This window comes from Gambusia affinis, linkage group LG21, assembly GCF_019740435.1.
Source record: "Gambusia affinis linkage group LG21, SWU_Gaff_1.0, whole genome shotgun sequence".
Classification (NCBI taxonomy): Eukaryota; Metazoa; Chordata; class Actinopteri; order Cyprinodontiformes; family Poeciliidae; genus Gambusia; species Gambusia affinis.
In genome coordinates, this window is record NC_057888.1 from 4,624,932 (window position 1) to 4,638,465 (window position 13,534).

The following is a 13,534-nucleotide window of genomic DNA, read 5'->3' on the forward strand; positions in this document are numbered from 1 at the left end:
TTTATTTTTCTAATTTGAGCTTAGATCTGAAGCGACGTCACATTCAGTCTAAAACACAATGTTCCAGTCAGCAGCAAGATTAAAAACATGCCTCTAAATTGGTGTTAAACGTGCTGATTAGGGGGAATCTAAAGCCTTTCATGTCTGAAAAGCTCTTAATCTTTAAACTGCGACAAAGAGATGCTTAGATTACATAATCTCACCGCTTTATGTTGGCAGTAAATAAAAAGGATACTTTAGGAAGGTCTCCATGAAGACGGGCAGGTCCAGGTGGAGGAACCCGAAGCGGGGTACGAAGTTGGTCAGACTCACTGGAGGAGACAGAACAGGAAGTAGAAACAACATCTACAGTGTCCAGCCAGCGGCAATTACCCAGATTATGATGTTTACACACTAGAGAGTCTTAAAAATCACACACTTGACAGAGGAAATACTCAACTTTAACGTTTAAATTATTACCAAACTCTGGCTGTTATCGATAACTACTTACATTTGCTTGAGTGACTGTTTTGGAAATAAATACAAAATATATACTTTTAGGAATATTTTTATTCCACCGCACTTAAAGTAATTTTATTATAAAGTATTTTTCTCTTATTTCTGGATTTTATACCCACTGAATGAATAGCAAACATGTTTTAACTAAAAATTCACCAGACACACACCAGCAGTTTCTGTTCAAGTTTCATAAGAAATTGATTTGGAATTTTTTTTCTTTGGCCTGATTTAGCTTTTTTTTGTTACTTATATGAATTATTGTAATTTTCGTCATAAAAAAAGAAAATTTTCACTTAACTTTACATTTTGGTCCATCTGATGATGTAATTTTTAAACATTAAGTGACTGATAATTTGATCAGTTACTCTGTATACTTTTTACCAAACACTTTTCTACTTTTACTTGAGTAAAATTATGTCGAAGTAGTGCTGCTACTCTCACTTGAGTACTTATATTTTTGGGCTCCAGCTCTGCAGGCGGCTGGACGTACCGGCGTACTGCAGGTGTGGCGGGAAGCCCACGAACAGCATGTGTGGGCTCGGCGGGTGAGCGACGCGGATGAAGCGGGTCTGGTTCTCCAGAGACGGTGTGACGCAGACGCTGGCCGAGTTCACGCCGCAGTCGTTGTCGGAGCGACACGTCGCCGTTCCCGTCACCATCTTCCTCACCGGCATGCAGGCGAACTGCGGGAGGCAAGGCGTGTCACTTCCTGGTTCTTTCCACTTGTTCGGTTAATCTTATCAGCAGCCAGTTGAGACAAAATGTTTTCTTTGTTTCTCTCAGTAGATTCAGGACAAAATGTTCAAATATTTTGGTGTTTTTGACTCTGGATGCTTTGGATGTTTGGTCATCCTTGAAGCTTTTGGTCATTTTCTGACATCGGCAGATCTACAAGGAAGGTTTTTATTTAAGCAGCAACTTTATGTATGAAGGAGGATCAGGACAAAAAAAATTATGAATTCTGACTTTAATTTAAGAATTACAAGAAAAAGAGTGAATAAGAAAAAAGGCAATTATTAGGAAAAATACAAAATTCTAAGGAAAAAAGTAAAATTAAAGGGAAAAAAGTCAAAATGATAAGAAAAATGAAAAAAGTCAGATTAATAGGTCAGAATTATAAGAAAAACCTCAATTAAAGAAGCCATAAATATAAGAAGAAAGTCAAAATTACAAATAAAAAAATGCTGAACTATAAGAAATAAGAAAAAAAAGTTAGATTTATATAAAAAAAAGTTAAAATAAAAAAACTCAAAATTACAGTATGGAAAAAAGTCAGAATCATGAGAAAAAGTTTCTAAATTTCCTTTTTCTTTTTTGTCCCCAACATTCTCCTGTAGTTAAGAATCACATTCAACCAGAAATAAATAAAAGTTTCTGCTGAAATCCCAGGTGAAAACCAGTAAAACCCCAGAAAAGTACAAAAACCTCTCAAACATTTTCCACATTTTATCTTTTTACAACAGACTTTAACGTATTTCAGTGGGATATAAACCAACGCAACACGAGTTTATCAGATTGTATTGATTTATCGCATTCGCTGTCTATAAATTGTTTTTTTTATCTGTATTTTTTTCACTCTTTTGATGCATAATGTTGAACTTGAAGCCTAACATTGACAATACGGTGACAAGAAAACTTGTTCTCACACAGTGATGAATTGAAGCAAAGCTTAGACATCAAAGTACGAATAACAGAGACTTCTGCTGCAGACGTTCGGTTCTGATGAAGGAAAAACTCTGACTAAACCTGCTTTTTTTACACAGCAGAGAAAAATGAGACCATTTTATTCCAGCCAGAGAACTGGATTAAGGAAGCAATCTACATGTTGCAGCTCACATGAAGAATTAGTCAGAAAAGGCTGACTCTGCATCAACATGTATGCATGTGTGTGTGTGTGTGTGTGTGTGTGGGGGTTGGGGGCGTGCACATGCGTGTGTGTTTCACCTCTCTCTCCCTGCTGTTCCTGCTCTGTGGTTTGATGTAGGAAAAGCAGAGGTCTGTCAGGCTGTTGTTGCTGCAGCAGTCCATCGTCCCGTCCAGACGCTTAAAAGCTACAGAAGAAGAAGAAACTTGACTTTTGTTGATAAGTGTTCTGGTTCAGAAGCTGCATTAATATCTCGTTCTCTTAAAATGACGACATAAATGAAAACCGATGGCTCCATTTTCTGCTAAGACTTTAAAATATGGCCTGACCTCTGATGCAATGATTATCATTTTAACTTTCAGCACTGACATGGTGGGTTGGATGGGAGGATGGTTGGATGAATGGATGGATGATTGAGTGGTTGGATGGACCATTGCTTTGATGGTTGGTTGGACAGATGGATGGTTAGTTTCATAAACGAATGGATGATTGGGTGGACGGACAGATGGGACAGTTGGTTGGATGGACCTTCGGACAGATGGATGGCTGATTGGGTAGGTGGATGGAAGGATGGATGGTTTGTTGAATGGATGCATGGTTGGTTGGTTTGACATTTGGATAGATGGGTGGGTGGTTGGATGACGGTCGTCCATTCAATCTGTTCTGAATGGAGAAGTAACTCTCCAAATCGTACGTTCTCTTCTTCTAATCAAAAATCTTTATTTTGTGTGTTATCAATCTTTATTTCTGATTAGAAAAAATAAAGATTTTTTTCCAGTTCTTCTTTTCTAGAACTAGAAAACTGACTGAACGCTGAAAGACTCCCAATAATGTTGTATTTCTGCAGTAGCAGCGGGATCACTCACGTCTGCCGTGAGCCCAGCTGGGCTGCAGGCCGGCCGCCGGGACGCAGTACCCGGTCTGCGGCACGCGGGACAGCTGGGACAGGCAGCCGGCCCAGTCCTCCGCTCCCCGGACGGGACAGTCCTCCAGCCGCGTCACCAGGTCCCCGACCGACAGACCCCGGGGCCCGTCCGCCGCAGAACCCTGGGGGAACAAAACAGCACAAAACCTGGTTCAGATGGGAATTTAAAAAACGTCACATGATGTCCGTGCTGGACCGCTGGACATTTCATATCAGGCTGCAGAATCAACGGCTTCCTGATTTCCTGCCAGAACAAAAAAAACGAACAACACCAGCTAACATCTGGAGAAGGAAGTTTCTGTCCTTTCTTCTTTTTTTGATAATCTGTTTATATAACGAGGAAAAACACGTCTAAACAAAAAGCTGAAGGAAGCGGAATATAAAACCTCATGTTTACCGTGAAATTCAAATATTAACAGAGTCAAAATTGATCGACTAAACACTTTTAAGCACTTTATTTATCCTGAAAGGAGAGGAAATGTAAAGAGACTCTGTGGGGAAAAACGGCTCTCCAGCAGCAGTCAGTCGTGCAACTAATCTGAAGACGCCTCTGACTGAAGAATGGTGCTCTGGACTGGAAAATAATCTTACAAAGTATTTTTTGTCTACTTTCTAGTGAAAATATCTTAGAAAACTTAAAATACTGCAAAACTAATTTACAAATAACTTTGTAGCAAGATCTTGTTTTAAGTCAATAATTCCTTAATAGTGATGAAAAAGTAACAGTTCCACTGGCAGATTATTTTACTTAAAACAATACATTTTCCCATGTCATAAGTGAATAAGCAATAAAAACTTGACAATATTCTCTACTCATTTTCTACCTACTTTATTTATTTATCCTTCATTTCTATCTTTTTATCTGTCTCAATTCTCTTTCATCTTTCATCAACCGTAACTTTCTCTCTAATTATCAGGTTTATTTCCTTACCAAGCTCAGATTGTCAGGGTGAATACGTCCCCTCTGGCAGCCAAACAGCCAAAACGTTTACTCGATGGTGGCTGCCTTTTAGCTGCGTGCCAGGTTAGGGCGCGATGCACTTGAGCTATTTTGTACATTTTGGACCTTCGGCTGTTGCAGTAGGACAGATCATCCCGGGGCTGCTAGCTGGAGGTTAATGGTGTGTTCACACCAAACGCGTTTTGAGCGTCAGGCGCTTCTATGTGGAGCGTCAGACAAGCCAAACACTCAAAACGCTCCAAACGGTTAAAATTGCGGCGCGCTTGATATTCGAATTGCCCCACAATGACCCTCAATGGCTCCCAGTAGACTTTGGATGTAAATCAGATCCGCCTGACGCTCAAAACGCCTTTGATATGAACGCATCGCAGGTTTTACTACTCTTAACTGCAACCGACTGTTCATTGGTAGGTTTTTTGGTTTGTTATGGGTTAATATTTTATTTTATTTAATATATAGGGTCAGAAGCTGCTGGACTGATGCTAACTTGATTCCCTCATTTGTTGGAATAAATACATTGAACCTGAATGTCTCTGTCATGAAGTCGGCCATATTGGACCTGAGACGAACATAGAAAGGTTAGATATGCTGCCTTTTTGGACAGAGTTGGGTTAAATGTGGGCTGTAGAAACAAACCTGAACCAACAGGAGAGGTAGAGGGAAGCCTGCAGGACTCACCGGCACGACCTCGGTAACCATAGCGCCGACCCCGGTGGCATAGACAGGAAACAGGAGGACCGGCAGCAGGAAGAGGAGAGCCAGCGCCGCCACGCACAAAACAAAGTTATGCCAAACTCCTGGAGAAAGATTATAGGAAAAATCATATATATATCTATATCTATATATATAGATATAGATATAGATATAGATATATATAGATATAGATATATATATATATATATAGATAGATAGATAGATAGATAGATAGATAGATAGATAGATAGATAGATAGATAGATAGATAGATAGATAGATAGATAGATAGATAGATAGATAGATAGATAGATAGATAGATAGATAGATAGATAGATAGATAGATAGATAGATAGATAGATAGATAGATGTCTATTTAAGTTTTGTTTCATTAAAAGTCACCAAATAGCATAATTGGTTGTTTTTTTCACATTTCTTACACTAATTCATATATTTACAGAAATATAAAGTCAAACCCTCTAAAATTTTCATTTGGTTAAATGAGGAATTAAAAAAACAGCTTCAAAAAACTTCATAATAAATCTAAAGAGTTAAATCTGACTCTCCAAAGCTCTCAGTTCAAGTTTAATGCTTGAACTGAAACGACTTTAAGCTGAATCCTCTGCTGTAACTCTCTCCTGTATATTGTGACTGAAGAGAAACCGCTGCTCACTATAAATAGCCGTCTATAACATCTTAATTATGCAAGAAGCTTTGAAACCACTGGAGAAAAAGTCTCACGGTCTGATGAGTTCAGGCCCAACTTCTCAACCTCTACAGACATATTTAAAGAAAAGGAAATGTCTCTCATACCAGAAAAAACGTGAGCTACAGTCAAGGGCTTCATCACCACTTAGAAGGAAAAAACTGAGTAAATTTCAGACCAACGCGTGTGCACAATCTGATGTTACAGAGTAAACAAGCTGTTAAAGTTTGTCAAGTGGAGTAAATAATGTATCTGATGTAAAGGTTGATCTCACATGGAGAAACAAACAAACGCAGCGCGTCGTTATGTCACCACTCCCCCGATGAGAACAGCATCCGCCTCACATCACACACCGCACGCCTCGCTCTGCTCTCTCTTATTTTCTCCTCAGAAAACAAACTTGTTGGTCAGACGGAGATAAACGGTCAGAGCGGCTCACTACTGCCCTCTGGTGGCGCAGAAAAATGACAGCTGGAAAAAATACAGCAACTTTCACAGAGGTGACTAAAAAACTAAAAAATATTCAGCAATATTAATTAACACATAAACATACCATCTTTGTTCGGTTTAACAAGATAATTTATTCAAAATATATATTTATTTTTTGTTGTTCTTCCTCTTATTTAGGCCTTTCACAATAACAAATCTTAATGTCCCCAAAGTTATTGCAATAAATAATAATATTGTTGTTTTGAGACCATTTTCAAGTGATCTAACATTAATTATGCAAGGATACATTCTAAAAGAGCAATAACTGGAACCGGAGGACATTTGAAAAATCTAAAATAAAGAATGAAAACAACAGAAACAACAAATAAAATTAATCTATCATGCGATTAATTGATTATAAAACATGTCTACTCTTATTATATATCTTTTGTTCTATATTATAATCTTTTTCGTCCATCCATGCTCAATCAGATTGGATGAAGAGGATCCACAAACATCAGTTTTCTAGTTTGCTCACTTAAAACTCTATCTGGGCTTTGACTAAGCCATTTAATTCATCCCAGTTTTCAAATTCTTTGAAAAATGTAATTTTGTAATTATCAGCTACTTTGTGTTGCGCCATCATATAAAATCCCTCTGAAATACATATAAGTTTGTGGTTGAAATATGGTAAAACAATAAAGATTTAATCTAAGAAATTTATAGGTTTTAATTTTTACTATTGTAGTCATTTTTATAATTAACAGCTGCAGCTCTTCTGCTAAAATCTGGAACATTTAGCAATTTATTTGGATTAATTTGCAGATTAAACACGCTTTTAGCTGCAGATTCACCTGTTTCATCTGTGACAGAAATCACACTCATGCATGACTAACAGCTTTTCTCCGCCAATCAATTTATCAAGCTGCTATTAAATTAATTGAAACTGAAAATATTTTATGTGATGCAGCTGTCTGCTGCTCTGTAATAATGTAGTTGACCTTTGGAGTAAAAACAAAGTGATTCTAATAACTGTGATTAATAGATGTAATTACATTTGCTGGCAAACAAGAGGGCTGCAGTAAAGGGTTGTGACCAGAGGGGGCGCATCTAGAAAATGAATGAGATGAGGGAAGGAGAGAGTAAGAGGGTTAAAATAAAATTAATATTTAAAAAATAAATACAATTAAAAGAAAAATAAATATGTTTAAATTTTGTTAAATTAAGCATTTTTATTAAATAAAAACGTTTTAATAATGCAGCTAAAAGTAAGAAAATATAACATTTAAAAATAAGATACTTTAAATATAAATTAATTATATTAATTTTACTTTTTAGGCCAAAAATAAATGAAATTAAAGTCAATGCAAATAAATAAAATTAAAGAAAATTAAATTAAATTAAATAAATTTTTTATTTAAATTGGATAAATTTTTATTTTTACTTTAAAAAGGTAATTAGATACATTTAAACTAAACGCACACAAATCTGTTTAAATTATTGAGTATACATTCAATACGTCAAGTATTTTGTTGAAAATAGTTTTACATTTAATTAAACTAGGCTATTTTTATAATATTAACAAAATCTTTTACTGTTAACTTAAAATAAAATTATTAGTAATATTAAATAGAAATAATAAAAATAAAAGACAAAATACTTCTTAATTTAGTTAAATTTGGTTATTTTTTATTTTCATAATAAAATAATGAATGAATACAATTAAAGTAAAAAAAATAAACAGGAATAAAATAACAGATGATTGAATATTAAGAATAAAAGTTTTAAATCTGACCTGCACAGAATATTCTGAGCTGCTGAGCAGGAGAGATGAGGTTGAGGTGCGTGGTGAAGAGGTCCACAAACGCCCCAGGATAAACGACGAAGACGAACATCCCGAAGCCGTTCACTCTCACAGACTCCCTGCAGGACAAAACATTAAAACACGTCTGAGGATACACAATCACAGTGTAAAAATTTAAATTTTATTGAATGACGACGCTTTGCTATCTGCAGTGCACGATAACAGATTTTGCTGGGTGATAAATTAGCCCAGGAGTTATCACAATAAACGATAATATTGTTGGTTTGAGACCATTTTCAAGTAATATGATGATAATGACAAAATGCAAGACCTCATTACCAAAGACCAATAAAATTATGGTAATGTGCAAACATGTCTTATGAACATTTAACACCGGAAATGGAAGACATTTTAAATATCCAAAATAAATTCAATAATAAACAGAAACAACACATAGAATTAAAACTGAAGTTTGTAAACAAAATTGTCTTTTAAAAAAAGTTATAGTTGAGACCAAAGAATCAGACTGAGGATTTTTATCATCCAGTTTTTGGTAGAAAAAGAGAAGAGCTATAAATTATGAAATTTATAGTGTCTAAATTTAGCATTTAGACACATGTTAACCATTTCCAGACCTTAAATAAACAAACTAAAAATAGAATTGAACATTTAAAAATGGAAACATTGAAATAAATTTTGTTACAAGTCTCCAATAACAATTGAATAACTAAAAATAAAAAGTATAATAATGAGGAGAATGAAGGCATTAAAAAAAGGGAGTGAGAATCAAAAAGAATGTTACAGTACATTTATGAGAAACATTAAGTTTCAACAGAGATAACGGAGCTGCTTCCTGCTCGTTACCGCGGTAACAGAGCGGGTGTTTCCTACCTCAGCGCGGCCACAGCGTGACCCAGCTCATGGATGACGCCGCTGAGCAGCAGAGCGATGAAGAAGTAGGCCAGCTGACTGGTGGGCAGGTTCACACCGGGGACCTGGAAACAAAGTCACAGAAAATCAGGAATCCTGTCATTTCTTCATATTTTCTGTTGAAGGAGTTTCATTGTGAGCTCTGCTTTCTATTATCCTGCAGCCTGAGCCAAGAGTTTCCTCCAAGATGGATTCTCTCTTAATAAGATTCTGCTAATAGCTTCCCATGAATCACAGCCACAGGTCTGAAGGGAGCTGCTGCTCACATTAGTAAACGCCTATTAGACATCATGGATGATTAAAACAGAAAAAAGGAGAGAGGAGCAGGAAATGACCTCCTGGTAGCCAACAACACATGAGTCAGGATTTCTACACATTCATGTTTTCAGTAGCTTTTTTATGTGATTATAAACTCTAAATACAAAAGTTTAATTTGAGTGAATGAAAATTAGTTCAATAGAGGCTGGAAATGAAATATAAAATCAGTTAAAACCAGACAGGAAGAGAGAAGAACAGAAGATTGATTGGACGGATGAAAGAACCAATAGACAGACGGATGAAAGAACCAATAGGCAGACGGAGGGATGGATGGATGGATGGGTGGGTGGGTGGATGGATGGATGGATGGATGGATGGATGGATGGATGGATGGATGGATGGACAGAAGATTGGATCTATGGATGGGTGGATGGACAAATGGACAGAAGATTGGATGGATGGATGGATGGATGGATGGATGGATTAACAGACGGATGTATCAATAGACAGACAGATGACTGAATGAATAGATTGGTGAAAGGACAAACAGAATCCTGATAGACTTAAACTAAGTGGATATATTAGCATAATACTGACAATTAGCCCAAACATATCGTACTGTAGTTCTACATACTGTCCAGTATTCATACATGCCTTGCTCAATGTGGATGGAATTTAACTACCAACTCATAAACAGACGTACCACCACCTGCAGAGTCTGCTGCCCACCAATCCGCGGGTTGTCTGTGGTCATCTGGGCGTAGGTCTGCTGCAGTGTCTTCACCAGCAGCACCACTGATCCCAACATAGCCGCCACACCAAACACTAGACCACCGCTGAACCTGACACACACACACACCAGTGAGTTCAAAGGTCAATCAGCCAACATTTAGGAACTCAATGACAGGGGTTAACTTTTTAACTTTTATTAATTTAAGTAATTAAGTGTGAATCCTCACCAAAGGTAGAGGGCTCGGGGGTTGATGCGGGCACAGTAAGCAAACAGCCGGTTAAACATGGTGGTCTGCCATCTCAAATGAAAAGGAGACAACATCAACCCTCGGCTGGCCAGCCATGACTCGTAGTTGATCCGGTGCGTGGCAGATGACTGCAGGAAAGGAGGAAATAAAACCACGTTTTTAAAACGGATGGTTATGTACACCAACTCCAAACATTAGACTTTCACAAAAACATTTCTATGTATGCACAGTCAGGTAAGAACCAGCGCCTCATCTGGAGCCTCTGCTATTGTGCTGAGGTTTTAGCACAATAGATGCATACATATGCATGCATCAAATGTTGGCATGATGTTAGCATGACATGCAAATATTGGCATACGTCATGCCAACATTTGCCCATGACATATGAAATACGCCAGTTCGATGCTGTATAGCTTTCCGGAAATCACCTGCTCTATAAACAATTATCCTCCACTTCAAAGAGAAAAGTAAAGAGCTGAGCAAGATGGTTGTTAATGTTAATTCAATATTTTGAAATGTGACCAACACATTTCCCTCGCTGCTATTACTAAAACTACGGGCAAACTTCAATTCTAAAACAGCCCAGGAAGTCGACGTTCACTACTTCTCATTCTGTTTGCTAATTGGCTCAGTCGAAATTCTGTCAAATCCAAGTGAATGGGAGAAACCCCAGACTGAACTCTGAAGCGAGTTTTGAATCGAGTAGAATAGTGTTGGAAAACAATGGCCAGGCTAATGTATGTATGTATGAATGGATAAATGTAAGTTATGTTCGCACCAATATTACCAGCATTAGACATCCCACCCAAATGTGTTAAATTTGTGAATTTATATTAAGGTTTTAAAAACCTTAAGTGGTATGTACATTAACTGTTGGATATTATGATACAATTTGGAGTAGGATTGACCTAAATATGTTTGATTTTTAACGGAGGCAGAACAATAGTAGTTCAAACTCCCTAACAGTGGTGAAATAGCCCTTTTCTACGGATGCTAACAGCTAACTGAGGCCGCCAAACACGACCGAGCCTCGTTTTTCACCTCCCTCAAAAGTCTGCAGCACTCATTTCTTGAGAGCTAGTTCAATTAAATACAAATAAAGATAAAATCTTACCCTGAGAAGTGTGTCGGCTAGATAGACAGCACACCAGCCTGCCATCACGAACACCAGCAGGGACACCGGGATCATGGTGCGGGTCTGTCAGAGGACTCTCCGCGGAACCGTCCAACCGAACTGCGGCCTCTCCATTGCTCCGTTTGCGCACAACAAGGCCGTAATTAGGGGGCTCGAAAACCGCGAAGAAAAGCCGGCATGTTTCTGCAAAACGTTCAAACAGGCGATAGTGGGTTTGTTTACAGCGGAAATGAGACACAAGTCACCGGCTGGTTGCTCTTCTTCTGCTTCGTTTGTGGTAATCTTAGAGCGCACTACTGCCACCTAGCCCTGGAAATATTTCCTGGAGATTTAAGATTGAAATAGAAAGAAAGTGTTGGGTTTTAATTAAAAAAAAGTGTACACAAAAAAATGCTATATTAAAACGTTTTAAAAATGACAAAATAAAAATTTTATTTAAAAAATATTAATCTGAATACTTTAATGTTAGTTCACACCATATTTTCATACAGGCAGAAGTGACTTTATGGGTCAAAGAAAATGTAGAAATTCCAGTATTATTACTCTTTAAGATTGTCAGCATGTTGTCACATTTTAATCAGCAATTTCTATGTGTTTTAGGTCTGAGAGGAAGTTTTGGAGAAGATAAAAACAGGGTTAGGATAGAAAACAATACTCTAAGACATAAACATGCATTCTTAAACATGTTTAATTGAAAAGTGCAAATACAGGAAACACTCAAATTATTTTTGTTTTAATGTCTTAATTCTACATTCTATTTTTTGACTCAGGAGGACTGAATACAAATGTGTACCACATGTTCTGGATGTGTATTTGTCAAAAAAGAATTTCTTTTCTCCATTTTAACATAAGCAATTATGCTCCACTGTGAAATTCAATAAAATACATGAAATTATGTGGCTGTAAGGAGACAAAATGGGAAACGGTTAAAGGAGTATGGATACTTGTGCATGGACACTTGAAGCAAATCAGCAAATTTTATATTGTCTATGCTGTTAAATGCTAAAAATAAATAAACTTAGACCAGAGTAATCAGTAGAGCTGTGGACATAAATATGATGTTGTTAAACACGGTGATGATGTAAGTCGGTCGCTATAAGGAAACTAGCTCAGACTCTGACTCATTAAGCCAGTGAAACATTAAACTGCAAGTGAATAAATGCCTGTTGGTTTAGTCATTTCATATCTCCCCTGCACTTCACAGCCAAATACTCAGAGCCTGCAGTATGTAGCTTTCATTTGGACACTTTCAAAATTCTAAATGCATTTACAGCTTAGTAAAACAGCTGAAGTAAGCCTCTCTTGGCACGTTATCATTAGCACTCACTAGCTAGCTTTTAACTTTCTTCTCTTACTATCATTCTCAGGCTGATCTCAAGTGCTCTGACTTTACAGCAACTTCACATTAGCTTGAAAAGTTGAGCAACTACAACCTTGCAGGTGCTCAGCTAATCTAAACTAGCAACTAGCTATTTTTCTGACTTTACATCAACTTCATATTAGCTTAAAAAGTTGAGCTACTACAATCTTGCAGGTGCTAAGCTAATCTAAGATAGCAACTAGCTATTTCTCTGACTTTACATCAACTTCCCATAAGTTTGAATAGTTAAGCAATTACACTTTTGTAGGTGGCTAAGTTAATCTAAACTAGCATCTAGCTATTTCCCTGATTTTACAGCAACTTCATATTAGCTTGAAAAAGTAAGCGATTACAGCCTTGCAGGTGGCTAAATTAATCTAAGCTAGAAACTAAACTAGCTAGATCCCTGATTTTACAATGGGAAGTTAACCAGGCTGTATACGCTTCTCGTTACAGATGCTAAGCTAATCTGAACTAGCAAATATCCACTAGCACTAATATGTCAGTAACAATGCCCTCTACGTCTATCATCACCTCTTTTAAAGAGGAGTAAAGGATTTAAACTAAACCCATACTTTTATCTGTCGAATATTGTAAAATTTGGAAATTTAGAAGGTGACAAGTTTAATATGATATAAGGAAAGTTTAACATTTTAACAGTTTATCATTAATTTAACAGAAAACGGTTGAAAAGCCATTTTTAGGGCTTTGGGACTAATTTTGCCAAAAATTATTTTATATTATTATTTATTCATGGATTTTGACTAACTTAACTTTTAAGTCAATAATTCCGTTATACTGATGAAAAAGTACTGTTTCTACTGGCACATTATTTCACTTATAATATGGGAAAATGTCTTGTTATAAGTGAAATAATCTGCTGGTGAAACTAGCAGCTCTTCTTTTATTAATATTAAGGAATTATTCACTTTAAAGTTTAAACAAGCTACTATTTTGCTGAAAAGTTAGTTGTAAGTTAGTTTAGTCTTATT

General features: G+C 36.8%; 1 protein-coding gene across 1 annotated transcript in view; it reads right to left on the reverse strand.

Moving 5' to 3' along the window:
* Positions 1–11,470, reverse strand: part of mbtps2 (membrane-bound transcription factor peptidase, site 2) — a 13,467-nt gene extending 1,997 nt beyond the window's left edge. The window contains exons 1-10 of the mRNA XM_044104047.1: positions 11,162–11,470; positions 10,027–10,175; positions 9,771–9,909; positions 8,771–8,874; positions 7,871–7,998; positions 4,927–5,045; positions 3,229–3,409; positions 2,443–2,549; positions 989–1,181; positions 236–311 (exon numbers count right to left, since the gene is read on the reverse strand). Coding sequence (XP_043959982.1) covers positions 236–311; positions 989–1,181; positions 2,443–2,549; positions 3,229–3,409; positions 4,927–5,045; positions 7,871–7,998; positions 8,771–8,874; positions 9,771–9,909; positions 10,027–10,175; positions 11,162–11,236 — 1,271 coding nt within the window. The 5' untranslated portion in view covers positions 11,237–11,470. The remainder of the gene's footprint in view (positions 1–235; positions 312–988; positions 1,182–2,442; positions 2,550–3,228; positions 3,410–4,926; positions 5,046–7,870; positions 7,999–8,770; positions 8,875–9,770; positions 9,910–10,026; positions 10,176–11,161) is intronic.
* Between the last annotated feature and the right edge of the window lie 2,064 nt (positions 11,471–13,534).